Consider the following 26,857-nt stretch of genomic DNA (forward strand, 5'->3'; position numbering starts at 1 on the left):
TTTTAAAATATTTGGATAAGAAAAATGAACCAACTCATCAAATGCCTGGTCCGAAGAAGGAATAACAATATTTCCTGGAAGACATATCTCAGATTCACTATCCATATTTTCACCTATTAGACCATCACCAACTTTTAATAACCACTCACCAAATTGCTCTGTCTCATCTTGATCTGAAGCAGTCATCCCTACAAAGAGTCTCATATTTTTTGTTAGTTTGAGCACCTGACAAAACTTCCAAAGGTAAGACGAATTCACGGTTGAATGAACGATATCTTGTCTTGATCCTCATGGAATGACAGGAAGAATTTGTCTAAAGTCTCCACCTAGTACAACCACTTTTCCTCCAAAGGGCAAATCTTTTTTATATGTTGGAGAAGACCTCATGATATCACCCAAGCATTTATCAAGTGCTTTATAGCAGTACCTACTAACCATTGGAGCCTCATCCCAAATTATAAGTTTGGCTTTCAACAGCAACATTGCTTGAGGGGAACCAGGTTTGATGTTACATACAGAATCCTCAGTTATATTCAGTGGTATTTTGAATCTTGAGTGTGCCGTTCTTCCATTGGGAAGAAGTAAAGATGCAATACCACTCGAAGCAACGTTTAACACTATATCATCCCTTGAGCGAATCTCAGCAGACATAAGGTTCCAGAGAAATGTTTTTCCAGTACCCCATGACCATACACAAAGAAAAAACCCCCTTCATCACAATACATAGCTGTAACAATTTTATCGAATGCATATCTCTGCTCAGGTGTTGCAATGGCTAACATGTCTGAGGCATTTTTCTTTAAATCATCCCTGTTAAAGTTTAGCTCTTCCCTAATAACCCTTTCGGTTAACAAAGAACTGTCAACTTCAGTTGCTAAAGGCATAGGAGGATAGTCTTTCAATGTTTTACCATAGGAATATAAGATCTTGTCTATATCCATTAAGCACAACTGCTTAATCTCATCATTTGACATTGTTAACTCTGCATATTATACGATACTATAAAAATTCAATCAAACTAAAAATGATCAATAAGGAAGAACTTTTATCATTGTAATTAATAAAAACTTACCCCTCATGTTCATCACGGCTCGCTGTCGATACAAAATATCATCTGACAGTTCATGCCAACATCTATTCCAGACATGTTCTGGTCTTGAGATATTGTTGGATGTTAATAGAATGACAAATAACCTTCTAACATATGATCCTGAGGCCCATGAGCTTGCTTCCTTAATTGCATCAATGAATTCTTTGTCATCCTGCAAGAGTCCAAGGGCGAAGCATGCATCTCTATACGTAGCATAAATTGTTCCTCCTACTGTTCTTATATCTCGAAAACTCATACATCCTCTTTGAGTATTCAAGAGAAGTCGTTGATAATATTCTTCGGTATTTGCTGCAAAAAACTTGGTTAAAATTTGACTTTTAAGTTGTTAAATGGATTAAGCTATGCTATTTTATTTATTATGTGGCTACATATCCGCATAAGAATAATTTTTCGAAAAAATATAGAAAAATAAAAATTGTTTAATCCACAGATTATAACTGTTGAAAGTTATCTGAACATTTATTTTCTAATGTAGATAAATCGAATAAAATGGGCGTGGGGTACAGGCTATTAAGATTTTAATAAATCATTAAATAAGTAAGATAAAAAAAATGAATATAAACTCGTCATTACCTGCAGGTACATGAGTCAACCTTCCAATTGCGAAGCCTTTCTTTCGAGGAAACCACTTTGAAGAATCGTCCTTCCAAACAAACTTGGTTGGAAACTCAACATAAGTCAGACTTCGAGTATAAGGATATGACATGTTCGCCGCCATCCATCCCAAAAACATGGACTTATGAGATATTGCTCTTTCGACGATATCATTCACAGCAGAAGTTTCACCATAAACCACAGGCTGCTCATCCTCCAAATAGAATGGAAGTCTAATCACAAATGGTTCTTTCTCTTGGATTTCGTATCCAAATAGACGCCAAACTGCCTCACATGCCGAAATGTACCTACAATCATAGTAATTCCTAATTTCGTCAACAACTTGTGTGGCTTCTGACGGATCACCAGCATTGTATAGAGTAGCTGTTACGCGGTCATTACCCTTGTGTACATACTTAAACAGATACTTAATAGAACTTGTTTGGCATGTGTATTCCACATTTATGTGGCACCCAAACTTGAGCAACAATTTTGGATTATACAGAACAATGAACTTATTGTCTAGTACACATTTTCTTTTCTTCACTGTTCGACCGTTGTCAATACGCCTATATTTGGGAAATCCGGCCTCGTCAATGAGTGTTCGTTGTCTAAACTCTTTAGGATAGAACTTTGAACAGGATCCGTTCTTCATGCAAGGAGAATTCTTGTTGTACGGACCACATGGACCATGTACCATGTAATTTTGAACAGCTCCATATAGATTTGGCCTTTCATTTTCATCAGGAATCTCAGCTGTTATATGTTTGTCTATGTCTTCTGGTGTTTGTGGCTTGAACTCGTTACTCATGAATAAAAGGATATGTGCATGCGGAAGCCCTCTCTTTTGAAACTCTACGGTGCAAACATCTGAAAATTGAAAAAGACAAATGAGCAAAGCATTACAACATAAGATTTTAATAAAGAATTACATAAACACAGACTTACATCCCAAAATTTTGCCAAAGATTTTTCCCTCTTTTAGGTCATCAATCAAACCATCAAGCTTGATCCTGAAAACTCGACACAATATATCAGGACGGTCTTCTGCCTTCAATCCAATGGGAGTCACTTCTCTTGTTATCTCATCCCATTCAGGGTTGCAGGTCATGGTAATAAAATAGCTAGGATATCCTACATATCTGCAAAATACAAATGCATCTTTACAATTATTCATCATATACCTAGGTCTACCGGTAAAAGTACTGGGAAGAATGATTCTTTTGCCAAGCCTTGCAGCATCTACATCCCCGTTTATAAGACTTTCATGCAGACATTTGTATTTATCAACCCTCAACTGTGGTTGTTTACACCTAAAGAATTTTAACATCTCTGATTCCACCATTGTGTAGGCATCTACCAGAAACTGTTGGAATAATCTCTTTGATATCAGAATTAGCGGAGATTCACCCGTCCTTTTCTGTTGTCGAAAAGCAAAGAACTGTCGCAAAGTGATTGTTTTATTTTTCTTTGTATGTCTAGCGGAGATAGAATCTGATGTTGCAATACCAAAATAAAATCCATCCTCCCCATATGGAAACAACAATGGATATTGCAAGGCTAAATAAGATGGATGAAAAATATCAATCCGCTGGAGCTTTTTAGATTGACTCTCTATAATAATATCTCTATCTTTGCTAAGTTGATCGACATCGCTAACAATCAATGCAGCCACTTCAGATGCAGATGGCAAGTTGTATGTCCTGCCATCTGTATGTTCCCGTACCTTGTACGGGATAATACATAAAATTATATTAAAATTTTTATTAAAAATTAAATAATATATATAGTAATTATTATTATAAATATTTTATAAAGTTATAATTAAAATCAAACTCTCAAAATTTTTAATATTAAAATATCAAAAATAATTAGTATTTGTCTTAATCAATTTGAGTTTGTTAAGTGATCATCTCACTCTTTCGCTTAAACAACTATTAGGAGTTAGAATCTCGCCTTGTGTATATAGCAATCCATTGGCTAGCGATAAACCCTTAATAAATAGAGTATCAATACGTGGTTAGACTTGGCAGGAGTTTTTGAATACGCAGGTACCCGACCCGTCCATACCCGGATGAAAAGGGTAATAACTTGACCCGAGTCGGGGCAGATTTTGCTCAAGACAGGGTATAGACGGGTTTAGAGTGTACCCGCCCCGAATATATACATATAAATACTTTTTAGGAATTAGAATTTGCCTCACATCACACATGATTCATAGCTTCGGTCTATACTTTATAGCCATGCAAGATAAACTCAATCATCCTCACCTAAAATCTTTTTCTTCTCGACTTCTTCACAAAAAAACCACATAACTCCTGTCATGTTGTTGCTGAGTCCATCGTCGCTTACCTATTCACAACTTCCATATTTCTTCACAACCAGAGACGGACCCACGTTTAATATAGAGGGGGCATTTGCCCCCACAAACTAAAAAAAAAGTAATACTTATATACATATATACCACTTATTATATTATATTTGTCTCAAAATAAAATATAAATAGTTCTTTTGTATTTTATGTTAAAAAATATTTTGTTAAACTTAACACATAATAATAATTATATTGTTAAATTTGATTTAGTATGAAAAATAAATAAATACACTAAAAAATTAGTGATAATTAATTATATTATATTAGTTAATTAATTAATAATTAAATTAAAACTTAATTTTTTAATTAAATACAACTTAAATTATTAGTGATTTTTTAAAAATTGTTTAAGATAAAAAATATATTATCTATGTATTAATATATTGTAATTATTTTGGTTAAAAAATTTATTTATACTATAAAAATTATAATAAGTAGATTTGACAAATAAGTAAAATAATTGTTTAAAAATATATATAAAAAAATATTTAATCATGTTAAAAATAAAAAAGTTCTTATAAATATTTTTTTTGTTATTTTAAATATTATACTATGTGTATAAAATTATATTTTTATTATTTTAAATATTATAATAATGATTGTGTGTATATTTTTAGTTCTTATCAATATGTATTAGATAGTTCTAATTTTAAATTTTGAATATATCTAAATCAATTTAGATTGATCAAGTGATCAACTTAGTCGTCCGCTTAAATAAGTATTGAGGGTTCGAATTCTGTCTCGTATGTATAGTAACTCGTTGCTGGCCAATTGTAGATTCTTAAATGGAATTCAAATTCATGACGGATTAGTTCTTAACTTGTTGAATATCGTGGGAAGCAAAAAAATATATACACCTAAATTTTATTATATTTTTGTCTCCATTACTAAATTTTTTTGGGTCCATCATTGTTCACAGCTTATGTCATCATCGCTGCTCATTCCGTTACCATCGTTGTTGAGCCCGTCGCCACTATTCTCCTGCCGAGTTTCTTTTCTCTAGGTAAATTTTCCTCTATCTCTCTCTCTCTCTATCTCTCATTGTGAGTCTGTTAAGTTCTTCTCTTCTTCTTCTACAGACTAATCACTTAGTCACCTTTGCTATGCCCGGATATTATCGTTGCAGTTTTATCTGAGTCTGTCACCGAATAAAATAGAATTTTTATTCAAGTTAAAAATAGACATGCATGAGATCATTTTTGCATGTAATTTCTGAATTTTCTCATCCAAATTTGATCTATGTGGTTGAGTATTTTAGTATGGGATCATCGTAGTTTTGTTGTGACACTAATGTGATAAAAGTTTTGGTAATTTCATAACTAATATATGAGATAGACCAGATTATTAAAGTAATAAGAGAAATAACATTCAGATTTACGCGTAAAATTTATAAGAGGTTATCTGAGGAAAAAATATATTTATAACCCAAGTAGAAGATTGTTAGGAAATTATTATTTCTTAATATATTTATGAATAATACATATATTAATTATAATCGTAAATTAAGTAATTTCACATTAAATGAGTTATATAACGGTGATATCATTTATTGTCATAAATGTTAAATTAAATAAGTCATTATTACTTTTGATTTGGATAAATGAGATTAAAATCATAAATACTATTTTATTTGAGTTTTAGGGTTTAATGAGTGTCACACTCAAATATAAATAATAACTTTAAAATTTTGGTCTCCAACACATCAAACTCGCCTTCATAGCTCTTTTTCCACAGTAAAATTGTGATTCAGCCCTATAAAAAATACAAAAGATTTTGGTTGACGAAGATCAAAGAACCACAAGAGCCAAGTTCTCTGATCTCAATCATACTCTCGAATGAAGAGACGTTTCCGCGCTCTTAATTATATTTTTTAATGATTTAACATGGATGATCTTGAGGTTGAGAAATCCTAAAATTTTCAGCTAAAATAAAAATTTTATTCAATCAAATGATAATAAATAATTTTATTGAATTAAATTATATTAATGTGATCATTGGATGATAAAGAATGCATGAAAAATAAATAAATAATATTTTAAGAGTATAAAAATATTAAATTGTCATTTCAATTTACTTTTTTAATCAACGATAATAAATATCTTAAATTAATTAAATTTTTATAAAATTTATATACCTAAAACTATTTCATTTTTTCAAAAATCTTTTGAAAATAAAATGGTTCAATGAGAGGTTAACTATTGAGAATTAAATATAATATTTTTAAATTCGTATTTTCAATAAAAAGATGTACTTAGTTCTATCTATCCTAAATAATTCTATATTCACTATTACTTATCCATCTAAATAATTCTAACATTGATAGAATATTATTTTTAGATGCAAAAAATTTAAAATATATTTATCTATTTTAAAAATTAATATTCATATTTAACTTTGAATTCCAACTAATATGACAAAAAATATTATATTTTTAGTTAAAAAATTAAAGTAAAATATCTATAAATATATTTTTGTGCTTTAGCTTTAGATTTTTCAAAAAAATTTGGTAAGTTAATGGAATCAAATCATATTTCTATAACATATATAAGAATGTATATTACACATAAATAAAAAAAAAATTGGGTATAGTAAGAACAAATACATAAATTAAAATAAAATTTAGAAAATAAGAACCAATAAAATATAGAAGGAAAGAAATATAAATAGAAGAGAAACAAAATTATTAGATGGAAGAGAAATAATATAATAAATTTTATATGTATATAAAAGAAGAATAAAAATAAGATATATAGTACTTTATTTAATTTAGCAAGATTTATGGGAATAAACACATAGAATAAGAGAATAAAAAATAATAATAAAAAGAAGCTAATCATCTGAATTAATATAAAAAAATAAAAAATAATAAAATAATGATAATCTATCATAATCTTAATTTTTTAATATAATTAATGAATAATAATATAATTAGTCTACCACAATATTAATATAATCTTTTAATATAATTAATTTTAATTAAATAATCAAATAAATTGAATATAAATATATCTAATCTAATCGTAAATTTTTTACAATTAGACATATTATATATTATTATTATTATTATTATTAGTGACATATAAATATTAAAATTATATTAATACATTAATAGAAATACATTATTATAATAAAAAGTTTCAAGAATTAAAATAACTGAAATTTATTAACTTTAATTAATTAAATTAGCATAAAATAAGAAAGAGATGATTAATTAGATTAAATAAATTAAAAAAATATTACTGAACAAAGTAAATATCACAATAATTATATTACTAATTGAAAAATAGTCTTTTTAATCAATTCAAATTTTTATTGAAAATAGAAAACTAAAGATTATCAATGAATAAAAATAAATAGGATATAATACATTAAAGAATAATTTTGGTAGTATAAATAATAAAATTAAATTATTATATACAATTTTTACTTTTTACCTTATTGTGATTGAAGTTAACATTAATGGTAAAAAACTAATTTTAAATAGTCCCAATTTGTATTTTACAACATAATTAAAGCATCATTCATAATTTTTTATTTTGTGATTAATCAATATTTTTTAAATTTTTTTGTTAAATCTTCTGTGTTTTATGATTGATAATTTTTTTTTACAAAATACAAATTTATGATGAGTTATTACAATCATAATTAATTAAAAAAATCAAGAAAAAATTATAAAAAAATCAAATAAAAGATAAAAAATAGAGTAAACAATTATTTTGAAACTAAAAATTTGTTAATTGTGCTAGAAATTCTAAAAATTTGTATCTTATTTATAATCAATTTTGTTACTCACTTTAATCTTATTATTCATTTATTGTATCTAAAAAGTATATAATGTCACACTTTATTTTCAAAAAGATGAAACTCTTCAAATACACGGATAATATATAATTTAAGAACAATAAAATAAAAAAAATCTAAAATTTTATAATAGTATTTGAAATTTTCAATGATGATAATACAAAGTGTTTAAATCGACCAAATGAATTCAATAGTTATTCTTTGCACATCTTATTTAAATTTGAATCTTAAAATTTACTTTTATCTTTTTTTCTAATATAATTATTTTTGACAAAAAATAGAGAAAAAAATTTATTAGACCAAAAAAATATCCGATCAAAAAATTATTATAAGGAGATTTATAATTAGAGAAGAAAAGAATAAAAGTATTAATAATAATTAATAAAAAGAAACGAAGCTTGTATTAAAGAATGTTAGAAAAGAAATAATAAAGTTCATATTAATAATAATAATGCTGAGGAATGATGTTGCTGCTTTAGGCTTCTAACCTTCGTCTTTGGCCATCTTTTTTTTTTCTGTTCTTTGCTTTTTTTTTAATTTTCAAGTCATAAAAAAAATAAAGAACAATTCAAGAAACAAAAACAGCAAGATCGAAAACAGTAAGATCAATAATAACTATACAAATAAAAATACATAGGAAAAAACAAACTATTATATGATATAATTAACTTGAGTATATTTCATCATTAAATAAACAAAGTTAATGCACAACAAAATTACATATAAAGAGAAAAAAATAAAAAAGAGTTAAAATATCCAAAGTGATAAAAAGATTATTTTATAGAAGACTATAAAATAATGAACTTCTAACTAAATTAAACTCTACTTATTATTATTAGAAAGGGTAAGAGAGAGCACTAGAGAAAAGGTTTGTGTTATTCAAGTTGTGTAAAATAATACAATATAGAAGGGTATTTATAGGTGCTAAGAGAATCGAAATAATAAAAACGTAATATCCTATAATAAATATTTAGATATGTTAAATAATGCTAATTGATCTAATTGATCCTAATTATACTCTAATAATTATATTCAATTAATTGATATACATAATATTAAATTGTGTGATACTTAAATATCTCAATTAGTTGATATAATTAATCCACCGTAATGAATTGTATTTAATGAGTTAAAAGAAATAAATCAGGAAACATTCTAAGAAACATGTCACGTCGACTTTATCATTAAGTGCAAAAATTTGATCTTTATATAATAAAATAAATAGAATAGATAGATATCTCATTATTCGTTATTTTAACTTATCTATTATATATTTTTTTTATATTTACCACTCAATATATTAAAATATAATTTATATATCTAGATAAGAATTACATAGATATTTAATTGAAAGAGCATTTAATTTTTTAAAATATAATAACAGTTTTAATTTCTTTGATTTTTCTTTTTACATTTTTTTGTGTATTTTTTAAAATAAAAGACAAGCCTATAGCAAAAATAGGAAGAGATTGTAGTATTTATTGAAGAGAGACAAAACAAATATAATTAAAATTCGTACATTTAAAATGTGTTTGAACTTCGAAAAATGAGATGAGACATGAGAACCCACAGACATTTGGCTACAATGAATCTGTTTACACCATTCAACTCAGTGTTTTTTAGCTTTCTGTTTTCTTCTCATCTATTTCATATGAATTTATCAGTGCCAAATATGCATAACATAAAGTATTTTTTAACTCCATCCTAATCCATATATTATCTTTGCTAAACAAAATATAAAAGAAAAAAAGACAGTAAATAAATTAAAGTTATTATTATTTAAAGAGACAATAAATATATTAGTATTTTTGTATTTTAAATTAATTAAGATCTAAATGAAAGATAACATTAATTTAAAAAAGTTAAATTAAAATTAACTCAAACAATGATATTTAAATTATAAAAAAATTGATTTTTATATTTTATAAAATATCATACTAGCGGTAATTGTAAATATGACGTTACTTAAAATTAAATAAAGTAACACAGATAAAACAAATTAAAAAATAAAAAATAACTTAATCTTATATAAAATTTACTTATAAAATTCTGTACCGAAAAAAGAATTTAATTTTAGTATATTAATAATATAAAATATTTTATATAATCATTCAATTCAATTATATTTATCTATTTAGGTCATTATTAAAAAATAAATTTAAGATACCAACATACAATTACTTTAAATTAAGCAACAATTATCAATACTATATAGGGACACACTATTCCACTAAGAATGATTGCCATAAGGAATAATTTTCTAATTTTTTATACTAATTTTAGAAAGTTTATATAATACTATATAATAATATTATCATTATCAATACTATATGATATCAAAACAAAAAAAATCACCGTGCTAATTTAATATTATCAATATTATATAAATCATCTTTGTATTTATTTTTCTGTACGTATATAATATTTAATTAACACATTAAGACATATATAATATTTTGTTAATATATATATAATATAAAGTGATTTACAAATTATTATTAATTCGTATATAATGTATAATTAAATTTAATGAATTCAATTAGAATAAACAATAAATTATTTATTTTATTTCAGACTTTATAAATGAATAAATTAATTAACTAATATAACAAATTATAATTAATGTAGTAAAATTAATTAAGTAATATATATTATAATAAATTATATTAATATTTAAATATCTAATCAAATTAATTAGCTGATATAATTAAATCATGGTAATAAATTGTATTGAATGAGTTAAAATAATTAAATCAGGAAATACTCTCCGGAGTATGCCACGTCAGCTCCATCATTAAATGCAGATATCCTATTTTTATATAATAGAATAGATGTCTGTAATAAAAATAAGGTGTTTGTTATGGTACGATGATAAATTTATAGATACGTTTAAAATATACACAAGTAATAATAAGTCATGTAGAATTTATTTTTCACATCAACATTTAAATTTTTTTTTAAATATATATTATATCACCACTTTTACTAAAACACCCCAAATAAACGCATCAACGTTATCCTCCTCCTCTTCTTCCTTCTCTCTCGTTCATCTTCTTCCTTTGCATCTGCCACTGTGATCTCATTCAAACCTAAAATCCAATGCTTCATAGCTCCGTTCCCTTCACACCAAATTCGAAGACCAACAAAACCCACTTCCATTTCAGCAACTTCTCTTCCTTTAAGCCTCCAAAATGCTCCCTTTCCGCGGTTTCAAAAGCACCCCATTTCGAATTGAGCACTCACAGCAACAAAAAGCCTTTTCCTGCAGAGGTTTCTAGAACCATCATGGAGCTTGCCACTGTGGGAACCCTCTCTGCTTTGACCAATGAGGGTCATGAGGGTTCTAGAAAAAACCAACAAAGATCATCTTTTTTCACACACCATATTTCATTTGCAAAAGGTTAAATCATTAATGCAATCTAAAAAGTTAGTAATCATTTTGAAATTAAAACACTTGATTGCCAATATCTTTTTGGGATGGAAGGAAGGCAGAACCTTGATGCTGCAAGAATGTGCTTGCTAGCTAGCTTGGAAACATCAAGTGCTATTGGTTCTGCATTAGATGAATCTGAATCAAGATTGGAGCTTCTTCGCCAGCGATGTTAATCCCTGCAAACTTCATTCAGACCAATCTCCATGCAGAAATGCTCGTTCATGGACGTTGGCAATGGTATAGATAGTGTTCTATGTTCTGCTGTTGCTGTCCTCAAAGTGTTTGAATTTGTGTAGCATTTGGAGAATTCTCCATTGACTGACCCTGGTTCTGATCTATGCTCTTACATCTCAGATGCCAAGAAGCTTGAAGAAGCCTTGAAGCTTCTCACTGATAATTGCACGTTAGCAATTGGCTGGTTGCAGGGTGTTCTTGACTTCTTACAAGACAAAGCGATCACCAATGAGTTTTACCTCTTTCAGGTGAAGAAATCCTTGAGGATACTGCAAGAATTGCAAGCCGTGGAAGAGGGAGTTCGCATCAATGGAGGTTTTCTCAGTGCAGCCTTAGACAATCTAGAGACTGAGTTCCAAAGACTTCTGATGGCAAACTCAATGCCCATTCCTTTGGTTTCGGTAGGATCACACGTCGCAACACAAGCTTTGCCAGGTTCTGTTATGGGGAAGTTGCAGGCCATCATTGAGCGGTTAAATGCAAACAGCAGGCTAGCCAAGTGTAAGTCTATATATGTTGAAGTTCGAGGGACGAATGCTCAAAGAACTTTGAACACTTTAGACTTGAGCTACCTTGAGATTCCAACAGCTAAATTTGAGGATGTCAGGGAAATAGCGAGTTACATAGACCAATGGGCATTGATTTGGAGTTGGTTGTCAAGAACGTTCTTGATACTGAGTACATGCTATCTTGCCGTGTCTTTGAGAAGATTGGCCGAGAAGCATCGACCGAATGTTTTGCCAGGATCGCCATCAGATTAGGAATTCTTTCTTTCATTCTATTTGGAAGGAATGTTTCGGAGAGTAGAAACGATCCCTACAAGTTGTTGAACATGCTAGACATATTCAGTGTGTTAGATGATCTTAGACTAAAATTCAACCAACTTTTTGGGGGGAAAGCCTGTGAAGAAATTAGAATCGCGACAAAGGATCTTGTCACCAAAGTTTTTAATGGTGCCTGTGAGATATTCTAGCAACTTCTGGCGCAAGTGAAGCTGCAAAGGCCAAGTTCTCCTCCCCGAGATGGCGGTGTCCCTAGGCTGATAAGCTTTGTAACTGATTACTGCAATCAGCTGCTTAATGATACATATCTACCACATTTGAAAAAGGTCTTAGAAACTCATCTTAGTTGGAGAAATGAAACATATGAAGAGGGTATTGTTTTCACACAAATATATGACACAATCAAGGAAGTTGCAGTTAATCTTGATTCTTGGTCAAAGGCCTATGAGGATATCACATTGTCCTACATTTTCATGATAGATAATCATTGCCATTTCTACAATTTGAGGGGTATCATGCTTGGGGATATGATGGGAGATACTTGGTTAGGAGCACATGAACAATACAAGGACTATTATGCAGCACTTTATTTGAGGAATAGCTGGGGAAAGCTTCTATCAATTATTGTTCAAAAAGACTTACTTTCATCCTCATTGAGTAGCCAAGGTTTGGGAAAGAGATTGTATACTTTCAATGTAGCTTTTGATGAGAGGTACAAGAAGGAATCTAGTTGGACAATTTGTGATGAGGCCTTGAGGAAAAATATATGCAAGCATTTGGTGGAATGTATTGTACCAATCTATAAGGCTTATGTGAAGAATTACAACTTGACAATCGAGAATGAAGGTATGGTTGTGAAGCATATCAAATATACAGCAGAGAGTTTGGAGAATAAGATTTGGTCTCTGTTTCAGCCAAAGCTGAAGAAGAATGGGAGTGTCAAGCATGCAGATTGGACTAGCAAAATAAAACGAGTTAGCAAAAATTTTCGCTTCACTCTAGCTGCTAAGTAGTTCATGTATGTCATTTCCTTGTTATTTTGGCAAAAATCAAGGTAAATGAATGTACTCTAAATCTACATATTATGTTTGAAAATAAACAGGTAGAAGCATTTGAAAACATAATGAAGTATAATTGTATAGTATGTATATCATAGTTGCAATAGTCAAGTTTTATTTAAATTTGTCTATAATTTATTGCCAAGTAGTAAATCTATACTAAAAATATAATAATTTCATTGTTTTAATATATATATATATATATATATATATATATATATATATATATATATATATATATATATATATATATATATATATATGAAGTTTAAAATATAGTTTTGGTTTTTTTTTGCATGTTAGGTCTTATAAATGCACACTCTTAATAACTTGCGTTCTAGTACATTAACTGATTGTAGTGTTATAACGACTATTTTACTTATAACCAAGTGAAATATGGAAACAAAAATTTAAAATTAGTATCATGTATATAATTTTCCTTTTAAGAAAAATCGTATTATTAATCCTCTTATGTTACACTATTCTTATGCTCCTTATACATAATATATGCTACACGCATTGGATTATTTCTGATCATTCCACAAACCAAACCTCAAATACTGCTCCAATAGGCTTCATTAAACTCAAAACTACGTCAAACTTAGAATCAATCCATTAGGATCCCAACAAGAATCCTCAATCATGAATTAAATAAAAAGAATTACATAGCTTCACCGATGATTCGTATTTGTTAACAAACCAGTAAGTGGTTACACCAACTACAACTCAAGACTTTATGTGCTTCAATTGTTTAACCTTCTCAAAGTCTAGAGGCTGGACATTTCTTTCAACCTCCCAAGCTAGTTGTGACATACAATTAAATGTTGACTTGGCACCCTTTTCATCCGTGACTTCTCGAGGGAAAGGAATGCGGACCTCGAATATGCCTTTTTGAGTCGATGACAAGCGCATATCAAACCCCAAGCGATCAACCCATATCATCTTTGCTTCTAAGACCTTCAATGAGAAATCCAAGTCATTGCATAAGGTTTGAACTAATTTAGTTAATTCTATAGGAGCAAATTGCAGCACGAAAGTAAAACAAATGTAGTTTAGGTGCAAACCTGGAAATCCAAATCAACATACATAGTGCAAAAGCGAATAATGTCTTCCATATTGTTGGTGTTAATCTCACTGACTATCAGTTTCTGCAAACTCTCGTAGAGGATCAGGTTAAGCGTTTTTGTAATCTAAAGAGCTGATCCATTCCCCATCCTAGAACACATGGGAACATATTACTTCCAAGATTGATTTCAAATGTTAACTGTTGGAAAATGGAAACTAAGCCAGCAGCATTAACAAGAAAACATCACGCCTCTTGAAAGTCTTCCAACTGAAGAACCCTATCTACAGCAACAATGTACATAAGATCTTGATCAACTTCTTCTCTGAACCTCTTCCCCCACAATGAAACAAGGCGTTGTACAATGGCAGGGGATGCCAAACAATGAGGACTAAGATCTTCTCAAAACACAAGCACAGTAGAAACACTACATATTCCTGTAACCATGCCACCATAACCATACCGAAATACAAAAGCTTCCTTGTAGTAGAGTCATAGGCAAAATTGGTTATAGATGGTGAACTGAATCTAAATATGAGTTAATAAGTGAGAAGAAAGAAACAGACCTTGGTTGCACTCATATCTTGTGGTTTGGTGAGGGTGCCTTGAAGTGTACACTGAGGAGTGTGCAACCCAGATTGGTTCAACTGATGAACACAGAGTTCAAATCAATCTCTTCAATACAAATTCCTCCAACTAACATGTCCTCTAACTATGCTAACTAAAACATATGAAATGAAAAAAATGAGAAAAATATATTCATCAACTTAATTTTCAGTACATACTACATATACTTTGATCTCATCTAGAGTATAATATGTTATAACAGAATAGAACTAGTAACTGAAAGTATAACTAACTTACAACTACCTTAACTAACTAACTGTCTATCTATCTATATGTCTTTTATTTTTTGGAATCATTCATAGTAATTACAACTTAATTGGTTATAAGAAGATGAGAAGGAGGCAGAGAAGCTTTAGCATTAGCAATGGCACCTGAACATGGAGGGAAGAAGGGGTTTGAGGAGAGAAGGGAAAAGTGGGATTCAAGAAGAAGAAAGGGGTGCCTTCATGAGGGTCAACGGCGAACCTGACGCCAATGGCCAAAGGGGAAGAAGAACCCTCATGACCCTCATTGGTCAAAGCAGAGAGGGTTCCCACAGTGGCAAGCTCCATGATGGTTCTAGAAACCTTTGCGGGGAAGGGCTTCTTGTTGCTGTGAGTGCTCAATTCGAAATGGGGTGCTTCTGAAACCGCGGAAAGGGAGCATTTTAGAGGCTTAAAGGAAGAGAAGTTGCTGAAATGGAAGTGGGTTCTGTTGGTCTTCGAATTTGGTGTGAAGGGAACAGAGCTATGAAAAAGCATTGGATTTGAGGTTTGAATGAGATCACAGTGCAGATGCAAGGGAAGAAGATGAACGAGAGAGGAGGAGGAGGAGGATGATAAAGTTGATGCGTTTATTTGAGTTGTTTTAGTAAAAGTGGTGATATAATATATATTTAAAAAAGAAAAAATTAAATGTTCATGTGAAAAATAAATTCCACATGACTTATTATTACTTGTTTATATTTTAAACGTATCGGTACGTATGAATTTATCATCGTACCGTAGTAAACACCTAAAAATAATAATTTTTTTTAGTATATAGTACACTGGCGAGGACCACGCATGTCCCGCGAATCAATCTCATTCAAGTAGCGGGTTGACTTTGCTCTTTCTTTGGTCGCGCGCCTCAATGTTCAATTGAGGATCACTTTAGCTCCTTCATATCTATCCCACGTAGATGGGTCATCAATTGGAACAAACTCGTCTCTATACATCTTGCAAATTTCAGATATTTTGTACACATCATGCATATATACTTGCCAATCAAGACGTTGGTTAGCGCAACAAACAAGAACGTGGAGACATGGGAGTCGCTTGACCTGAAAATGGCCACAATCGCAGTGTCGTTGCGCAAGGTTGACAATGTAAATAGAACCATCTTGCATTTCACGAACCTCAAACATCTCTTGCACCTATCAAACCGATTGACGACAATGTTTCCTGCACGTCGAAAGCTTTCTTCAACGCTTTTGGTAGCAAATTCTGAATACGTGAATCTGTTGCGGACACGCTCATGAGCCTCGGCCTATTCCGGGTAAACAATTCGTTTAGCCCATAGAAAGTAGACCTAACAATGGCAGTCACAGGAAGGTTGCGTGCACCCTTCAGGACAGAATTTATGCACTCTACCAAGTTTGTCGTCATATGTCCCCAACAATGACTCCCGTTGAATGCCAACACCCATCTCTAAACATCGATCTCATTGCACCATTGAGTATATGCCTCACCCTGTTCTTTAAGCTATTGGTAGTTTTTGTTGTACTCCTGTTCCGTCCTAGAATATCATGTTGGACAAACCATTTAATCATAAGCAAATGCCAAATTACTATGAATAGGACCATAAGAGCGAAATCAAATACATGTGTTAACCACGAGTTTATGCAAATACGGAGCCTTGAACATCCTTAAGAAGTTGGACTCGATGTGCCTGATGCAGAACATGTGCCACGCTATTGATGGTGACCATGCACTGTTACTGCGAGCTATTGCTGCGTCAATGGAGTTATGGCGGTCAGAAATAATGCCAACGCCATCAATGGTAACAACATATCTCCGCAAGTTGGTTAGGAAAAACTCACACGCATCTGCCGTCTCACCCTCGACTATCGCAAATGAAATAGGCACAATGTTTTGGTTCCTATCTTGTGCAACGGCAACTAAAAGTGCACCTTTATATTTTTCATATAGGTGTGTGCCATCAACCAGCACCAGTGGCTTGCAGTGTCTGAAACTCTGAATGCTACTATACACAGATAGAAGCTCCAAAAACGCGATGGAGAACTCTTACACCTTGAACATCCTCACTCTCACGGTAAATGAGGAGCGTCTTTATTTGAACACGAGACCTTAACATCTTTGCAGTCATTGCTTTCAACCATACTGACAGAGTATGGTAAGAAACTTTTCAATCACCGAAAACTTTTGCAACAGATTTCTTCTTTGCCAACCAAGCCTTATGGTAACTAACAGTGTAGTTGAACCTGGATTGAACTTCTGCAATAATAGACTTTACCTTTATCGACGGGTCTGCTTTGACCAACGGCCTAATGGCATCTGCAATTGTGTCTGAGTCCAACTTGGTATGATCTTGTGAAATTGTGCCCATGGTGCACGTGTGTTTGCCATTGTATCTTCTAATCCCCCAATAAGCTTTCTTTCAAATCAAGCTAACTCGGATAAGCCAATCGCACCCGGCACCATAACCCTTGCATTTCGTATAGAATGTCTGCGGTTCAGACTCATACACAGTGTAATCAATTTTTTTTAGAGATAGTGCAGCTTTTGATTACAGATATCACCGACTCTCTAGAGCCAAATTCTATTCCGACACTAAACTCACTATCTTCCAATGCAACGTTGCCTTCACCTACGATATGCGCACCACCATCATTTAGACAAGGCAAATAAAATACACACTAGTTGTAACTTGAATTAATAATCATAAATACCCATACTCGCATACTTAGAAAATTCCGGGGCATGCATGGTTTCGAGATCCAGAGTCCGCATAAAAGACGAAACACCAAAGGGGTGCCGGCTTACAATCGCCTATGCTTCATTTTGCACTCCCGGATTGCTTGCCAAGTCTCCGTCATTGTTTTCATCATCGACTTCATAATTGGCTTCGAATTCCTCTTCACTATCGTTGTCATCTTCTTCCCAATCTATATCTCCACACTCATCAACATTGGCCTCTTTGTCAACCGCATCCAGCCCCGAATGCTGTTCGAACTCAACGTACATTTCTATCATCGGCACGTGAAAAATCGGATTTGTTGATAAATACAGAACATCTGTTGCATACTGGCGTCATCAGTGATGGGCATTATTTGAAACTGTATCAGCCCACCAAATACTTGTACAAGATTCCTGTATAAAATGTTGCTCACCCTTTTCGAAATGTGATTTTGTATGTTATCACAAAGACCATTTTGTAACTCTACAAAATCCATGGTGCATGGAATAGCAAATGACAATGGAGATTCAAAAACAAAAGTTACTCCTTCGTGTGTATTTGGTATAATCTCACCGTTATAATACACTCGCAAATTTGCAGTATCTTCCATAACTTCAACCTCACCTAACTCGACTTTTTTGACATAACTAACTACTAAAAGAAATAGGAGGAGTAGAAGTGGAGTGAAGCATTTTGAATGAATCCTACTTCGTATTTATAGACACGACTCTTGATTAAAATATTTTTTTTAAACAAAACGCAACCTACATTTTAGACTTTCAAAAAAAATCTGACACCCTAAAAATGTAACCTACTTTTTGTGTATTAAAAAAAAAAGACCGACACAAAGTTAAAAACACAAGTTACGTTTTGTTATTTAAAAATAAAATTGGCCCTCACTAAATAAAGAATGCGTTTGGTCTCAAACAAAATAAAAAAAGATTAAAAATTTTTCAAAATCTAAAACGCAGCCTATGTTTGTTTAATTTGATGAACAAAAAAAAAATACAAGAAAAAGGAAAAGCGTAAAACGCATGTTGCATTTTGGGCTGACACAATTTTTTGGATATGTCCATTTTATTGTACTACACCAACATCTTTTTTCATAACAGAAAAAAATGAGCCTATAAATGAATGCTTGAGATAGATTATTAGATTTAATTAATTTAGTTGGAGAAATTTAAACTTCTTTGACATCACTTAGAATTTAATCGATTTATAATTTGATGGCTAATTATATTTAAAACTTATATGATCTTTTTAGTATTTTGTATTTTATTTTGATAAGTCATAGGTTATAACTTGTAAGTATCTGTCGATATGATTTCAGACAATAAATAAAATATTTGCAGATAACGAGACAAGTAATTAATATTTGGGATAAAATATGAGTATTAAAATATCTATTTTGTCTTTTACCCTATCTCATAAATCATTATCATTTCTATCAAAGAAAAATAACATAAAAAAAAAATTAAAATAAAAGGAGAATATTGACATAATATAAAAGATAAAAAACTATGAAAAAAATATTATGACATAATATAAAAGTAAAAGGTTAATTGTGTTATTTTAATATTTTTTGTTCTGATAAAAATAAAATTTAATTAATATATGTCTTAAAAGTTTGTATTAAATCATTATTAGTATAAGTTTTTAAAATTGTTTAATTTATTAAATACACCACAAATGCATCGAAACTTAAATTTATTATATTTAAAAAAAATGATTTGTTCTTTTCTTTTAGTCAGAAAATTTGTAGATAAAAAATAATTCATTTTTCTTTTTTTTTGGCAGATTTTTTTTTTGATAAATCATATCAAAATGTTACCAGAAGAGAAAAACATATTTATAATTTTGATTGGATCAGCCAGTCAAAGGAATGCGTAAGGCCCAATAAGCATGTAGCCATAATATGAGGCCCACTTGGCCCGTTCCTATGATAGAAAGTACCTAGTCACCTTGCTAGTGGCGTCTATGGCCTCCGAACCATATATTAATATATTATAGAGTTACCTTCGTCCTCTTTTCGGAGGTTTCGTTGTTTGAACCCTAATACCGTACCATTCTCACTTCCATTCCTCCACCCTCCAACTAACCTTCCCTTCCCTTCAATTTCTTCTCTATATTGTAATCACTGACACACCGCAAATCTGCACCGACATGCACCCTGATTAATTATTCTAGATTTCAAAGAGGATAAATATTAAAATCACAAATCAAAAGCTTACATTGTCACCCAGGTTCGCTCTCTCTTGCTTTCTTTCTTCTTCGATTGTTCAGATGATTATTCATTCTTTCCTAATAATTTTCTTAATAAGCAAGAATTATGATATTTCTCTTATTTATTTTATTTGTCCACTTACTTATGGTAAAATTATGGATGTTCTTTTTTTGTTTTGTTTTTCTTTTGCTTTGAGTTGTACTGGATAATTGGTAGATTCTGAATGGATTTTTGGTCTATGATGGTATTTAAAGTAGCTTTTTTTTTTGGGGGCTGTAGAGATACATAATAAGACATGGCTGCAGCAGAGGCAGCTCAAGCTGCCGCTGGTCCACGGTATGCACCTGATGATCCCACCCTTCCTACGCCATGGAAGGGGCTAATTGATGGAAGCACTGGTCTTTTGTACTACTGGAACCCTGAAACTAATGTCACCCAGTATGAGAAACCTCCCCCTTTGCCGTCGGGCCCTGCTCCGGCTGCTTCTACACCCAACATGGCGCCCATACCCGTGGCTCATGCGATGCAATCTGGTGGGATGATGGGGCAGCATGGGCAGCAAATGCTTCAGTCCTCTCAACAGCAAGGGAGTAACCTTGCTCAGCAACATGGGCAAATGATGCCACAACAGCAGAGTTCGCATGTGGCATCTCAGCAGAAGCCATCTCCGGTTGCACAAGGGGTGCAACAGCAGAATTTGCAGTTGGCACAGTCCATGCCACAACCAGGGTTTAATCAGGCTGGACAGCATTCATTGCCGCATCAGGGACAGCATTCAATGCAGCCTCAGGGACAGTATCCCATGCAACCCCAAGGGCAACAAATGGTCCAGCCTAAAGGGCAGCAGATGACACAACAACCACATCAGATGCATTATCAGATGCAGCCCCAAGGTATCAATGCCCAACATTTTGGTCAAGGAGCATCTCAGGCTCAGGGCTCACATTCTGTGCAACCACAAGCACATCAATTCGCCCCCCAGAACATGCATTATATGCCATATCAGCCAAACATGCCTCAACCTGTGCAGCCAAGTTCCCAGCATAACATGCATGGTCATTCTTATGAAAACCAACAAGACTTCAAATCAGCATTCCCAAAGATAGAGGAACCAGAGTTTAAAAATGAAAACCAGGTTGGAGTTTCGCCATCTAACTATCAACAAACCAATCAGAACATTCCTGCTGGAGTTAGATCCGGACCATCTGGGCAAGTGCCAGATGGAGGTGCAAATGCTGGTCACTCAAAACAGTTTGGTGGCGCACCAGGAAGCATACAACAGTCTCCCTCTGCAGTGCCATTACAACAGGGTAGTTCTTATCCAGTTTACCAACATGGTCCTAGCTTTCAAAACCAGATGGGGCCTGGTATGATGCATGGTCATCCACCCAATGTCCATCCTGGAAGCCAGAAGATGGGACATGCAGATAATTTTCATGGTAGAGCTGGGAATGAATATTACTATAACTCTAGCAAAGAGATGCCAGCTATGGGTCCTCAGCAGCCAAATATTGCACCAATACCCATTTCAACAAAGCAGCAGGTATTTTCTTTTTAGTGTGAATTTTAAATCAGAAATGTCTTTTTCTCAATATGATTGGACCAATCACTGGTGGATTCATGTTATCTAAGTTTTACACACTAAGACATTGAATATTTATAACAATTGAATATACATGACATAGGAATCCAATTCTCAAGAATAGAACCAAGCTCGTCCCTGAAAATTGAAAATCCCAAACCCCAAACGACTTTTCAGCTGTTTCACATCCTATTCTCCCTTGTTTGAGATTGTGTTGCTCTAACTGTTGCAGTTGCATGGGACATCATCAAGGTGCTGCCTTGCATCTATCTGTATTGATCACATATTGGTCCAAGAATCCAAGCACCCTAAGGCTTTAGCTGTGTTTTGTGGTGTTTTTGTTCTGTCCTTTAGTCATATATTATTATATGTTGGTGATTTAGTTAATATAGTTTTGTCAGTCATGGCTCTAGAATCTGTGTCATGATTGCTCTTTTCTGTTTATATGCTCCCCTTTAAATCATCAACAATCTCTTGATAATCTTGCATGTCTGAGCAAAAGTTTGCTTTTGTTTTAATATATCTGATTAAATGCTTCATCATTCGTATCATTTGTATGTAATCAATTATTGAATTTTCAGTTGCTCCTTCATTGTCTTTCTTTCCCTGTAATTCATGTCAATGTCTGATTAAATGTTGTTGCCCTTGATATATTTGTTCCACATATTTGCAGGATATGAGAATGGGCAGCAGCCCTTTTCAAAATGTAATGCCTAGTGGAAATGGAAGTGGTATCCCAGGTCATCCAATGCACATGTTTCCACCAGTAGGAGGGCATCCGCCTCTCTCAAGTAACTCCTTGAAAGGACCTCCTTATATGGGATCTACAGATGTTACTGATATGACACCTGCTGAAATTTATTGTCAGCAACATGAAGTTACAGCAACGGTCTGTATTTTCTTTAGGCTGCCTGTTATGTATGGTATTTGTTTTAATATCCTGATCAATAGCTTATGGAGTTGTTGAAATGACCTAGATTTTAAAAGTCCATGTCATGATTGATAATTTTGATCTTGTGAACACAATCCCATTGTTGTTCATATATATTACATCATATATAGGGTATGGCCTGCGCCATTTGGACTGGAAAAAATTTTTTTTTTCCCACATAAAAGTGGTGTTGGCTACAGTTTATATAGATATGGTTTTATTACATAGTCAAATTGCTACCCATGTTTTACGTTTGATGGACTGTTTCTTACATCATATATATTGGATCTTAATGGACAGGGTGACAACATTCCACCTCCTTTTATGACATTTGATGCTACTGGATTTCCTCCAGAGATTTTGAGAGAGGTAAGTGTATTATTCACGTTCTATTAAATTGCATGCTTTGGTACTTCTTAATAAAGGGATGGTTTTACATAAATTTTACTTTTGAACTCATTCTTGCTTGTCGCAGGTGCGATATCTGCTCCAGAGCAGGAGCATATGTCGTACGCTGCACTGCTAATCTGCTATTGGCACACTTATACTTGCAACTACTATTCTGATTTTTGGAGCCTGCAAAATGGATGGTTGGAGCCTTTCATGGGCATCTTCTAAAAGGGTGGTTGGCCCTTCATTCAAATTTCACCTTATGTGATATGGGATTTGTTGCATATTGGCTCCGTCACTCATGTCTTTATTGCTCCTTTTTAATTGCCTCAAGTTGCTTCAGTAAGCAACCATAACCTATGGGTCCTTTTGTTTCATTGTTTGCTAATTATGTACATTTTTAAAATGCAACAACATATTCTAAAAACCAAAAGACATATGTTTTGCACTGCTCATGGAGATGATTTTCCTGCATTTGTTTCATTTCAGATATATTCTGCTGGCTTCTCAAACCCAACACCAATTCAGGCTCAAACTTGGCCAGTAGCACTGCAAGGTAGGGACATAGTGGCAATTGCAAAAACAGGCTCTGGCAAAACATTGGGCTACTTAATGCCTGCATTCATCCTTCTTAGGCAGAGAAGGAATAATCCTTTGAATGGCCCCACTGTCTTGGTTTTAGCTCCAACACGTGAACTTGCTACACAGATCCAAGATGAGGCTGTCAAATTTGGAAGATCTTCACGTTTCTCTTGCACGGTATGTCTTGGGTTTTCTATTTAATCCAAATTACAGTTTTTCCCCCTATTAATGTGCTGTAATCTGTTGATACATTCTGATTTTGCCTCCATTATAGTGTTTGTATGGTGGAGCACCCAAAGCCCAACAGCTAAAAGAGTTAGATCGGGGAGCAGACATTGTTGTTGCCACACCTGGCCGACTCAATGACATCCTTGAAATGAAGAAAATTGACTTTGGGCAAGTTTCACTGCTTGTGCTTGATGAGGCTGACCGTATGCTTGACATGGGTTTTGAACCTCAAATCCGGAAAATTGTTAATGAGATTCCACCACGTAGGCAAACTCTCATGTATACGGCAACATGGCCAAAAGAAGTAAGAAAAATTGCCAGTGACCTGCTCGTTAATCCTGTTCAGGTTAACATTGGAAGTGTTGATGAGCTTGCCGCAAATAAAGCTATCACACAGGTAATAAATTAGCATTGTACTTCAATTAATGACATCGCATATATGTTTTTGTTGCACTTTTGATGTTGTCTCTCATGTACACCATGCAAAATATTGCATATCTTATATATTGTAATTGGCAGTATGTTGAATTTGTCCCTCAAATGGAGAAGCAGAGGCGATTAGAGCAGATCCTCAGATCCCAAGAGCGGGGCTCTAAGGTTATTATATTTTGTTCCACAAAGAGGTTATGTGATCAGCTTGCCCGTAGTATTGGTCGCAATTATGGGGCTGCTGCAATTCATGGTGACAAGTCTCAAAGTGAGAGGGATTGGGTTTTAAATCAGTTCCGGAGTGGGAAGTCCCCAGTTTTAGTTGCCACTGATGTTGCTGCTCGTGGGCTTGACATCAAGGATATAAGGTTAGCCTCTTTGTATCCGTGTTACTTTTCTTCAAGCTGAGATATAGAGTCGTAAACTTATTTCGCATATTATGTGATGTGCTAGAAAAAAGGTGATCTTGTCAGTTAGTACGTTGTGGCTTTCAAGAACTTATCTGAATTTTAATAGGTTGTATAGATCTTTATTGAATATTCGTGAATATTCCACGTGACAGGGTGGTTATAAACTATGATTTCCCTACTGGAGTTGAGGATTATGTACACCGAATTGGAAGAACTGGACGGGCAGGTGCTACTGGAGTATCGTACACCTTTTTCTCGGAGCAGGACTGGAAACATGCATCTGATTTAATCAAAGTCTTGGAGGGTGCAAACCAGCATGTGCCTCCAGAGCTAAGACAGATGACCTTGCGCGGACCACCAAACTTTGGAAAAGAGCGGGGTGGGATGAGTCGTTTCGACTCTGGTGGTGGTGGGCGTTGGGATAATGGTGGTCGTGGTGGCATGAGGGATGGGGGCTTTGGTGGTCGTGGTGGCATGAGAGATGGTGGCTTTAGTGGTCGGGGCGGCATGAGGGATGGTAACTTTGGTGGCCGAGGTGGCATGAGGGAGAGTGGATTCAGCAATGATGGTGGCATGAGAGATGGTGGCTTTGGTGCTCATGGTGCTAGCGGTCAAGGTGGGAGAGGTGATATGTTTGGTGGTAGGGGAAATAGAGGTCGAGGATTTGGTGGCCCTCGTGGTGGTCATGCTGGGTGGGGTAGAGGGGATCGTGGTCCAAATGACCGATTCAACATGGATGGAAGAGGAAGAGGGCGAGGACGTGGGCGATTAGACAACAGAAGAGATGTTGGATACAGGAGTAGAGGCAGAAGCCGTAGCCGTAGCCCAGAGAGAGTACGAACATGGGACTATAGTAGCAGAAGTCGTAGTAGGAGTCGCAGCAGTAGGAGCTGGAGCCGGAGCCGGAGCCGAAGCCGAAGCAGAAGCCGCAGTTGGTCGCGTGGTCGCAGTCGGAGTCGCAGCTATAGCCCTAGCCCTCGTCGGAGTCGAAGCCGCAGTCGTAGCGGTCGCAGTTACAGCCGCAGCCGCAGCCGAAGTCCCCGTAGAAGTCCCAGCTATGATAGGCGTGATAGGACAGATCAACACCATTCTGATCAAAAGGATTATAGAGAACCAGAGGTCCAAGCTCCCAATCCGGGAGTGTCTCCAAGCTCCCAAGGGCAGCAGAATTCAATTTTGGGAACTGATCAAGTGGATCAGGCGCCACTGGTTGCTGGGAGCGGTGACCCAGAAGATCCCAATGCTCTGGCATAGCCTTTCATTTTAAGCTGTTGTTATGATCTTATTATTTTTAGAGGGCTCTCGAAACTTGTAATCTTATTGATTGGCGGCTATGTTTAACCTCCCACTTTTTTTTGTTTATGATTGGATCTGCATGGTGATTACCACCTGATGGCAAGCTGAGGTTGAATCATGTGATGGTAGTTTTGTAACTAATTTTAAATGCAGTTTCATGCAATGCTGCATTGTTGAGTCACAAATATTCGGTTTGGTGAAATATGATATCCATAATTTATTTTGGTGTAGTCAAAATTATTGTAACTACTCATTAATTCGTTGGTATTATAGTTCTCTTTGGTCTTTATTTTTTCCGTTCATTTTGGAAAATAATCTTCACTAGTTTGGATAATATAGTGGTTAGCTCACTAGTTTGTTTAAGTAAGTATGAGGGTTTAAGTTTAGTCTTATGCATGTAGTAATCTATTAGCTAACAGCAAATTTTCAATAGAGCTTTGATTTGCAATATATTAATCCTTGGCCGGTTGAGTTGGAGTACTTTAGAAAAAAAAAATGGTTAAAAATGGTTCTCAGCCAAGATATTCAATTGAGTAATAAAATTATTTTTTGTGCCTTTTTGATGAGTTATCTGCTCATCAACAGATTATTTTCAACTAATGCTAGTCTTAAGAAAAAGGAATTTGTGATTAATCTTCTCCATCTATTCTCCAACTAGTTTAAGTGTCCTTGCGTTTATGAATTTTTTTGGTTGACTTATTTTTCTAAAAACTTAGAATATTGTAGATGTTCCACAAATATCACGTATTATAGTACTTATTTGAAGATGGT

General features: G+C 33.5%; 5 protein-coding genes across 8 annotated transcripts; 3 read left to right on the plus strand and 2 right to left on the minus strand.

Annotated features, from left to right (window-relative positions):
• Positions 1-288: 288 nt before the first annotated feature.
• Positions 289-11,216, minus strand: LOC112767895 (uncharacterized). Its single transcript, XM_025813342.1, has 7 exons — positions 11,124-11,216; positions 2,890-3,431; positions 2,654-2,847; positions 1,685-2,575; positions 1,073-1,399; positions 681-982; positions 289-639 (listed from the first exon to the last, which is right to left on the minus strand). The coding sequence occupies exons 1-7, from the start codon at positions 11,214-11,216 to the stop codon at positions 289-291; spliced, it is 2,700 nt and encodes an 899-aa protein (XP_025669127.1).
• Positions 10,919-13,518, plus strand: LOC112707528 (uncharacterized). The gene is made up of 2 exons (XM_025759292.3): positions 10,919-11,550; positions 11,668-13,518. The coding sequence occupies exons 1-2, from the start codon at positions 11,517-11,519 to the stop codon at positions 12,306-12,308; spliced, it is 675 nt and encodes a 224-aa protein (XP_025615077.1). The 5' UTR covers positions 10,919-11,516; the 3' UTR covers positions 12,309-13,518.
• LOC112768061 (exocyst complex component EXO70A1) lies at positions 12,380-13,342 on the plus strand. Its single transcript, XM_025813343.1, has 2 exons — positions 12,380-12,490; positions 12,620-13,342. The coding sequence occupies exons 1-2, from the start codon at positions 12,380-12,382 to the stop codon at positions 13,340-13,342; spliced, it is 834 nt and encodes a 277-aa protein (XP_025669128.1).
• A 427-nt stretch (positions 13,519-13,945) lies between the features above and the next one.
• On the minus strand, positions 13,946-15,925 carry LOC112707538 (glutamyl-tRNA reductase-binding protein, chloroplastic). Of its 4 annotated transcripts, none has more exons than XR_011865203.1 (4): positions 15,449-15,925; positions 15,017-15,171; positions 14,452-14,602; positions 13,946-14,344 (listed from the first exon to the last, which is right to left on the minus strand). XR_011865203.1 is itself a non-coding variant. In XM_072202102.1 (4 exons), the coding sequence occupies exons 1-3, from the start codon at positions 15,815-15,817 to the stop codon at positions 14,735-14,737; spliced, it is 603 nt and encodes a 200-aa protein (XP_072058203.1). In that variant the 5' UTR covers positions 15,818-15,919; the 3' UTR covers positions 14,496-14,602; positions 14,703-14,734. The 4 variants fall into 4 exon arrangements, 1 of the variants encoding a protein (XP_072058203.1); XR_011865202.1 differs by having other exon boundaries at positions 15,017-15,097; positions 15,449-15,919; XR_011865201.1 differs by having other exon boundaries at positions 14,452-14,887; positions 15,017-15,097; positions 15,449-15,919.
• Positions 15,926-19,984: 4,059 nt separating this feature from the next.
• LOC112707548 (DEAD-box ATP-dependent RNA helicase 40) lies at positions 19,985-26,323 on the plus strand. The gene is made up of 8 exons (XM_025759313.3): positions 19,985-20,257; positions 20,518-21,781; positions 22,494-22,709; positions 23,052-23,120; positions 23,631-23,900; positions 23,998-24,348; positions 24,471-24,748; positions 24,943-26,323. Exons 2-8 carry the CDS (start codon positions 20,534-20,536, stop codon positions 26,042-26,044), a joined length of 3,534 nt encoding a protein of 1,177 aa, XP_025615098.1. The 5' UTR covers positions 19,985-20,257; positions 20,518-20,533; the 3' UTR covers positions 26,045-26,323.
• The last annotated feature ends 534 nt before the right edge of the window (positions 26,324-26,857 follow it).

This window comes from Arachis hypogaea, chromosome 1 (assembly GCF_003086295.3).
Source record: "Arachis hypogaea cultivar Tifrunner chromosome 1, arahy.Tifrunner.gnm2.J5K5, whole genome shotgun sequence".
In the NCBI taxonomy this organism is placed as follows: domain Eukaryota; kingdom Viridiplantae; phylum Streptophyta; class Magnoliopsida; order Fabales; family Fabaceae; genus Arachis; species Arachis hypogaea.

What these genes read in the sequence shown, in the direction of transcription:
- LOC112767895 (XM_025813342.1), bottom strand. Translation starts at nt 11,216, where the DNA reads ATGACCCTCATTGGTCAAAGCAGAGAGGGTTCCCACAGTGGCAAGCTC. An exon ending in GTTGACTCATGTACCTGCAG is followed by an intron (nt 1,400 to 1,684) that starts GTAATGACGAGT and finishes AGTTTTTTGCAG; the next exon opens with CAAATACCGAAGAATATTAT. An exon ending in AGCCGTGATGAACATGAGGG is followed by an intron (nt 983 to 1,072) that starts GTAAGTTTTTAT and finishes TATAATATGCAG; the next exon opens with AGTTAACAATGTCAAATGAT.
- LOC112707538 (XM_072202102.1), bottom strand. Translation starts at nt 15,817, where the DNA reads ATGCTTTTTCATAGCTCTGTTCCCTTCACACCAAATTCGAAGACCAAC. An exon ending in CTTCTTCCCTCCATGTTCAG is followed by an intron (nt 15,098 to 15,448) that starts GTGCCATTGCTA and finishes TGTGTTCATCAG; the next exon opens with TTGAACCAATCTGGGTTGCA. An exon ending in AAGATATGAGTGCAACCAAG is followed by an intron (nt 14,888 to 15,016) that starts GTCTGTTTCTTT and finishes GCATGGTTACAG; the next exon opens with GAATATGTAGTGTTTCTACT.
- LOC112707528 (XM_025759292.3), top strand. Translation starts at nt 11,517, where the DNA reads ATGCAGAAATGCTCGTTCATGGACGTTGGCAATG. An exon ending in GTTCATGGACGTTGGCAATG is followed by an intron (nt 11,551 to 11,667) that starts GTATAGATAGTG and finishes CTTACATCTCAG; the next exon opens with ATGCCAAGAAGCTTGAAGAA.
- LOC112768061 (XM_025813343.1), top strand. Translation starts at nt 12,380, where the DNA reads ATGCTAGACATATTCAGTGTGTTAGATGATCTTAGACTAAAATTCAAC. An exon ending in CAAAGGATCTTGTCACCAAA is followed by an intron (nt 12,491 to 12,619) that starts GTTTTTAATGGT and finishes TACTGCAATCAG; the next exon opens with CTGCTTAATGATACATATCT.
- LOC112707548 (XM_025759313.3), top strand. Translation starts at nt 20,534, where the DNA reads ATGGCTGCAGCAGAGGCAGCTCAAGCTGCCGCTGGTCCACGGTATGCA. An exon ending in CTCCAGAGATTTTGAGAGAG is followed by an intron (nt 23,121 to 23,630) that starts GTAAGTGTATTA and finishes GTTTCATTTCAG; the next exon opens with ATATATTCTGCTGGCTTCTC. An exon ending in CTTGACATCAAGGATATAAG is followed by an intron (nt 24,749 to 24,942) that starts GTTAGCCTCTTT and finishes TCCACGTGACAG; the next exon opens with GGTGGTTATAAACTATGATT.